At 45.4% G+C, this 7335-nt stretch overlaps 1 protein-coding gene across 1 annotated transcript; it reads left to right on the top strand.

Annotated features, from left to right (window-relative positions):
• Positions 1 to 3634: 3634 nt before the first annotated feature.
• Positions 3635 to 5774, top strand: LOC132220632 (loricrin-like). The gene is made up of 2 exons (XM_059673929.1): positions 3635 to 3684; positions 4772 to 5774. Exon 2 carries the CDS (start codon positions 4803 to 4805, stop codon positions 5505 to 5507), a length of 705 nt encoding a protein of 234 aa, XP_059529912.1. The 5' UTR covers positions 3635 to 3684; positions 4772 to 4802; the 3' UTR covers positions 5508 to 5774.
• Positions 5775 to 7335: the final 1561 nt, after the last annotated feature.

The following is a 7335-nucleotide window of genomic DNA, read 5'->3' on the forward strand; positions in this document are numbered from 1 at the left end:
TTTGGTTTGTTTGGTTCGATCAGAAATGCAGGAGCTGTTTCCAATGAGTACAGTCTTAAGCCTCCTATTGCAAAGCAGGGTTTCTCACCCTCAGCACTAGTGACATTTTGGGCTGGATAATTCTTTGTTCTGGGAGCACTATCTTGTTGCAATGTAGGGTGTTATTAGTATCCTTGGCCTAAGCACAACCCACTCCCCCTTAGCTATGAGGACTAAATGTGTCTCCATTGTCAAATGCTCCCCCTGGGGGTGGGAGGTACCAAATCCACCCACACTGACACCCACTGAGTTAGAGGAAAGACAATCAGAGCTTGACCTCAGGGCACTCCCAATCCAACAGAGATCCTTACCCTTGAGCAATAAAAAAATGCTCTAGAAAGTAAGGCAGGAGCACAGGTAAACACAGCCAAGGAATTCCAGCTTTAAGGATCTGTGTGAACTTACTTTTTTCTTGAAGGGCCTGAGTGCTGATTATGGAAGATCTCGGCTATTATGACTAATAGATTATCTATGACTCTTTATTATAATTATTTGGCAAACTTACCCAATAGCTCAAAATACTCCCTTTCTAACTCTGCACAGGAATGCCCATGGCAACCTGAAAAAATTATAAGCAGGAATTTCCATTGTCTTGAAAACTCCTAACACAGGACATTATAACACAAACAGAAGAAATTTGGACTGATGATCAGTTAATAGGGTTTATAGGCAAAAGCAGTGTTGGGAGGGGGAGAACCCTGCCTCTCTCTCCCCCTTACCCTTCTTGAGTTCTTATGACTGGACTAATAATAGAAGTAACACAAGATTGCATTAACAGGATAAAAAAACAATTTCATATGAAAGGAGGCTCAAAGAAACGTTTGAACCAGGCACCTTTTGTATGTTTTAGACAAAGAAACAATACGTTTGTGAGAAACTGACAAGAAAAAAAAATAGTAGTGCTCCTTAGAAAGGAAGGTTTGGATCTTCCTTAGTGAGGAATTGAAACAAAGTAGTAAATTAGAAAAGAGGCAGTAAAACTTGATGACACAGACTCTTCGCTCTGAGTTGTTTCTCTCTAGAAATAAGGGGGTGTCTTCCAGGATGTGGAAGGACATCTTCCACATGAGAGATTTATTTCCTGCATTCAGGGAGACAAGGGCGGGTCACGGTACCCTTCTGGCACTGGCCACGGGACTATTAGTTTAATGCAAGCTAATCAATATGCCATTGTGGGATATAAGGGATATATTTTGTCTTGGGCCCCAACAAAAGAGAGGGAAATGCACAAAGACCCTATAGACCTGCAATAAGCACGCCCACACTTTTGTTCTTTTGGGTCCTCCACTGAATATAATGGTGTAATTGAGAGTGAGTAAAGAAAACACACCATATAAGAATGAATTACGAATTAAGGTGGATAGTGTGATTGAGTAGGGAAAATCTTGAGGTGTCAGTTAAAGATGGGGAGGACCTGAGGCTTGCTTAACTGTGAGTTTTGGTAGACAGACTGATAGAGCAAGGCCCTAGCAAAGCAGTGACAATTAGAGATAAATTGATGTTACTGAAAAATGTTCGAGTTCTGTGTTCCACTGGTGACCTAAGAATATTTATAAACCAGAGACGATAATCCCTTATCTGAAACCCTTGGTGCCATAAGAAATTCAAAACTTTTCTTTTTTTTAAAGGAGGACAGTGTAACCGGGAATACAAACTTTATACTATTCTGACTAACCAAGAAATGAAATTAGGATAAAATGTACTAGCAAATTGATAAAAGGAACTTACATACTGACAGTTTCCTTATAAGCATATTGCAGGCACCTCAGTGCCAGCTTTCCTTGGACAAGAAATGGCCTTGACCATGACTTTGGTTGGTGCAGATCACCCAACTGCAGGAATTTGGCCAGCACTGACCAGTGCCAATATGCTGACATTAAAGATCCATTTGGGGACCAGCAAGGACACTGCCTGCATGTCCACAGCCTGTTCCTCTGATCTTTTTGTTCTGCTTTCCTGCTCCCTCCCTATAAAAACACCTGTCTGCACTATGATGCTAAGATGGGCTTTGGGATGAGAGTCCCCCATCTTCTCAGGTGATTGGCACTTGAATAAACTTCTTTCCTTTTTCACCAATACCTGTCTCATGAGTTTGGCTTTTGTGGTGGCAGGAAGCTGAACCTTGGATTCAGTTTCAACAGTATGGTGAATAGAATTTACTAACAATGCGACAGGTATACTTCAGTGCAGGCCATGTCCAATCTCAACACTAAAGAATTCATACCAAGGAGTCTACCACATCTGGTGTGCAGTCGGGATTCCCCACACCCCATAGCTCAGGACTCCTACCCCTTGGGGAAACCAATAATATGTCTACAACAGAACATATGAATATCCACAGTAAGATAAAGAGACCTCACTGTCAACAATTGGACAAGAACCTCTGTTTTCAGAGGTCTTTGGATATGGAGATTGTGAATAAGGGATTGCAGGTCTATAGAGACATTTGGAGGATTAGAAGTGATAGTATTATCTCATCCTATTGCCGACTGCTGTTATATTCTATCCCATGGTTTCCCACACACTGTCTCCTTCCATATTAGGATCCAACACTAATGTAATTATCCTGACCCTGCTAAAATGACACACATGCAAGTAATAATAATAAAATTAAATTAAGACCTTCAGTGGATTTCTGGTGAACTTTCAATAAAACCCAGTGATGGGCCATGACAACAGTCTCCCCACAATCTGGAACCAATCTGTTCTCAGCCATATTTCTGAGCATGGGAAATGTGGGGAATTTATATTGCAACAATGCAAACAATTTAAATTTGAATAATCAATATGTCTGTTCTTAAGTATATCAGTGACACCACTTGAACCCACTCTTTATGACCACTAAAATAAGCCATTGTCTTCTCTTAACCCTTCCCATTTTTATTTTACCTCACCCCTTCAGTTTTGCCACAGAAGACTATAAATTATTTTCAGGTTATAATTTAGGGAAATATGCCCAGCTTTAGTCACTCATTCTGGATCTACATTCATGAAGCAAAAACTCATTGATGTATATAGGAGGGAAACATATCATTTAGTTTGAACAAGATCCATCTACTTTAAAAGGTATATGTGGCTTTAAAAAATCCCACTGTCCATTAAAAATCCATATGGGCACCTATTTCTCTATCTATCCATGTATCTATCTCCCAAATGTTGCCAAGTGCTGCATATTACTTGCTATTTCCTTTTTGCCATCTTAATTAATTTGTAGATCCTGCAAAAAAGATCCAAAGTCCATATGGAAAATTAATATCTAGGGTGGCAGGAAAGGAGTTGTGTGACCAGGGTCCATAAGCGGAGAACCATTTTCCATAGAACATAAGGCAACAGAGGAACAATGATGTTCATTTCTATTCACCACAATCCCACATTTGAAGCAGGTTTTTTTTTTTTTTTTTTTTTTTTTTAGCCAGGGGCAACTGCCCTGAGCCCTATGGCCCTATGGATGGAGGCTGGGAGGTGTGGCCAGTCATCACCTGTCATAGGACCATGTGTGTGGCAGGAGGCGGTCCTCTCATGCCCAGGCCCTGTCTCACTCACTGGGGCAGAGCTCAAGCCCAGCATAAAAGGGCCATGGGGATGGAGCATCTCCATCCACTCCCTCCTGAGGTAGTGACAGACCCTGTGCTGCTTGTGCACCTGGTAAGTGTCCACTGGGAATGGAGCAGGGCCTATCATAGAGGGAGGCCAGACCAGAGCAGGAGGCAGGTGGGCAGGGCCTTGGGGACTGGAGTTGTGGTTGGCAAGGATGAGAGCCCAGAAAATCTGAAGGAGAAGAGCGAGGGTGCATGGGTGAGAGAGACCAAGGTAACCGGGAAGATTTGTGTGGCTGGTGCTAGAGGTTTAGAGAAACCAAATTGCTTTCAGTTGCTGGGTGTGTTTCTTTGTCTTTAGAGAATAAAAACATTGATCATTAGATTATGCTAGAATGGGTTGTAGAGTGGGAATATAATTTTGGAACTACAGCCATAACCAGTTGTAGAAACAATGTGCTCAGGACATTGGTACTTAACAGAAAGAACCAGTGTGGATCGGTCTAGACTCCAGGAAGATCCATGATGGGAGACAGGGAAACAATGAGCTGCGAAGCCCTGTGACAGGCCTGGGGAGCAGGCCTGGGGAGGAGGACTATAAAGGACAGAGTGTGAGGTTGAGAATCAGGGAACCTGGGAACAGAACTGTGACATGCTAGTGAAAAGCATTGAGCCAGTGAATTCACTTATAAATGAAATTTCTTCATTTATAAATTGAATTGATTGAGAAAAATTGACTCCAAGGCACGTTGCAGTTACAATTTTCTCAATTTGCCTTCTGCAAAAGCAAACCATATCAGAAATCCTTTCCAGAGAGAATGAGTTTGATTTTTTCTTAAAGAAGCTTTAGCTCTAAAATGATCCTTCATTGGACATTTTCAAGATTCTTGATGACATGGTAGAATGAATGCTGTCCTGAAGCAAATGTATTGCCTGGTCTTCTCTCCAACACTTAGGAAATATTAACAGGCATCAACTTTCCTTATGTATTTGGAGATGATATTGTATGACAACCATCCAAATGAGGTTTGAGACTCATGATAAACTAATAACCCTGATAAAAAGGTCAGAGATGGTTTTCCTATGTCTGGTCTCACAACTTTCAAAGTAAAAGAGCTAGAACATCAGTTAAAAGGACAAGAAGGAGCAGGGGTGGCCTCTGTGTGGGACTGACTTGCTGTCTGACTCTCCCTCAGCTCCTGAACGCCCACCCGCCTGCCCGCCCAGATGTCCTGCCAGCAGAGCCAGCAGTGTGTCCCCAAGTGCCCTCCCAAGTGCTGCACCCCAAAATGTCCCCCTAAGTGTCCCCCCAAGTGCCCTCCAGTCTCTTCCTGCTGCAGTGTCAGCTCTGGGGGCTGCTGTGGCTCTGGGGGTGGGGGCTGCTGTAGCTCTGGGGGTGGTGGCTGCTGTAGCTCTGGGGGTGGTGGCTGCTGCCTGAGCCACCACAAGCCCCGCAGGTCTCGCCTCTTCAGACACAGAAGGTCTGACTGCTGCAGCAAACCCTCAGGGGGCTCCAGCTGCTGCGGAGGGGGCTCTGGAGGGGGCTCCAGCTGCTGCGGAGGGGGCTCTGGAGGGGGCTCCAGCTGCTGCGGAGGGGGCTCTGGAGGGGGCTCCAGCTGCTGTGGAGGAGGCAGTAGTCAGTCCTCTGGAGGCTGCTGTGGAGGAGGTTCCAGCTATGGAGGGGGCTATGGTCAGTCCTCTGGGGGCTGCTGTGGAGGAGGCTCCAGCTATGGAGGGGGCTATGGTCAGTCCTCTGGGGGCTGCTGTGGAGGAGGCTCCAGCTATGGAGGGGGCTATGGTCAGTCCTCTGGAGGCTGCTGCGGAGGGGGCTCCAGCTATGGAGGGGGCTATGGCCAGTCCTCTGGAGGCTGCTGTGGAGGAGGCTCCAGCTATGGAGGGGGCTATGGTCAGTCCTCTGGGGGCTGCTGCTAAAGTGGACCTGGAGCCAAGGAGAGCAGCACCAGAGGCACTAAAGGGGCAAGACCATCTTCCTTGGGCCTGCCTGTGTTGCTGAGACATTTTAGTGAAGATTTCAAGTTCTGTTCTGGAAGATTCTTCTGACTGGGAAGCCAGAAATCTGTGTCCTCTTCGAACATCTCATCTCCCGACCTCTGATCCCACTTTTGAAGCTTCCCCTGGGAACCCCAGATTATTTCTTTGGCTGGCCCCTTCTTGAACGGAAACAATAAACAGTTTGCTCCCCAACTTGTTCTCCACTGTTGTCTCTTATTATACATCTTCTGGGAAAGGTGAACATGTCTGGTCTCGGTTCTGTCTCTCCTGGCCACCTGGGCCCTGAACCAGCATTGCTTGCTTTCAAGACTCTGAGAGTCCCCACGAACACAATTCCTTCTACTTCTGCCGGTCATTAGAGCTGAAACCAGGAAATGAAAATTACGGGATTTCCTTTAACAAGAACAGTATCCAAAGAATTGCTGACTTGGTGTTGGAGAACTGAAAAGACACGTCCGGGTTGATAAGTGTTCATGGAGGTAGTAACTTTAACTACTACCACCCCTATAAATGGGAGAGACAGGGAGAGATGCTGGAATTATTAAAACTCAGAAACTTGGAGGTGGGGTCCCATGAAATTAAAACTCAGGCCTCTGAGGAGGGGGCCCTGCTCACTGATGCAGAGATCCTTGAGCTCAGATGAGAGGCCCTAGTGGTTGGACCCTCTGAGGAGCAGGTGCCCCCTGGTGGTGTCCTCAGGTCTGTAAGGGGCACAAGGCTGGCTCTGTGAGAACCAGGAACATTGCACCCTGGAACCCACTCATGTTCCTGGAACAAATGGCCACGGCTGGGGGAGGAGGTAAGGTTGGGAGCACCTGGAGAGATACAGGAAACCAACAAGGAGCAGACAGCATGGAGCCTGGCCCTTGTCCCTCTGCCTGACCTTTCATCTCTTTATAGCTCCCCCTGTTGGCAGAGACTACAGGAAGCCAGCTGGCAAAGGAGGAAGGTGGTTTGCAGAGTGACAACCCTAACTAACATCCAAAAGCCAGATGTTGAAGAGTGGGCTTGAAGTGGAGTAACAAAAACCTAATTATCAGTACCCAGAAGCAGGCAGGGGGCCTATTGTCCTACTCAACCATAACTCCTCCTTCCTGATACCCTTGCTCTCTTCCTCTTCTCTCAATTTCACCATGCTCCCCCTTCAGCCAAAATTATAAAATGACCCCACATAACTCATACTTCAAAAAATGTAGGCGGCTACATTACAAATAAAATTTCAAGGTCACTTCTGCACATGGACCTCAAACAGTTTCTATTGTCACAGAGTACAATCAGAATCACAAATTACAGACACATACACACAATCTTCATTAAGAGTGTTAAGAGCTTGGAAACAAGGTCTGTGAGAGATGAAATTGCCTCTGTGCTTCTGGTGGTCCTTCCAATGAGGTGACTGCAGGTTTTGATTCTGGATGGATGTAAATCAGCCTCTACTTTTTTTCCAGGGAGCTGCCCTAATGCTTCTACTTTCATGCCCACTTTAACACTACAGTTCTTCAGTGATAATATTCTCAGGTTGTCCTCTCTCCTTGTAATATAACTTTTTTTTTTCTCTTGGGACTGCCCAAGATGTGTTTCCTCTTTTCCCATCTGACCTGGAATCCTTATAAATTATAATACCTGTAATACTAGGTGTTTCCATGTTAGGACCAAGGACATTAAAGGTCAGAGGCAGAATTTCAGGCCTCAGAGGTGAGTGACTTCCTAAGTTCAGGGGATAGGCTATCGCACCACACTGGGGGCT

This window comes from Myotis daubentonii, chromosome 18, assembly GCF_963259705.1.
Source record: "Myotis daubentonii chromosome 18, mMyoDau2.1, whole genome shotgun sequence".
Taxonomy (NCBI): Eukaryota; Metazoa; Chordata; class Mammalia; order Chiroptera; family Vespertilionidae; genus Myotis; species Myotis daubentonii.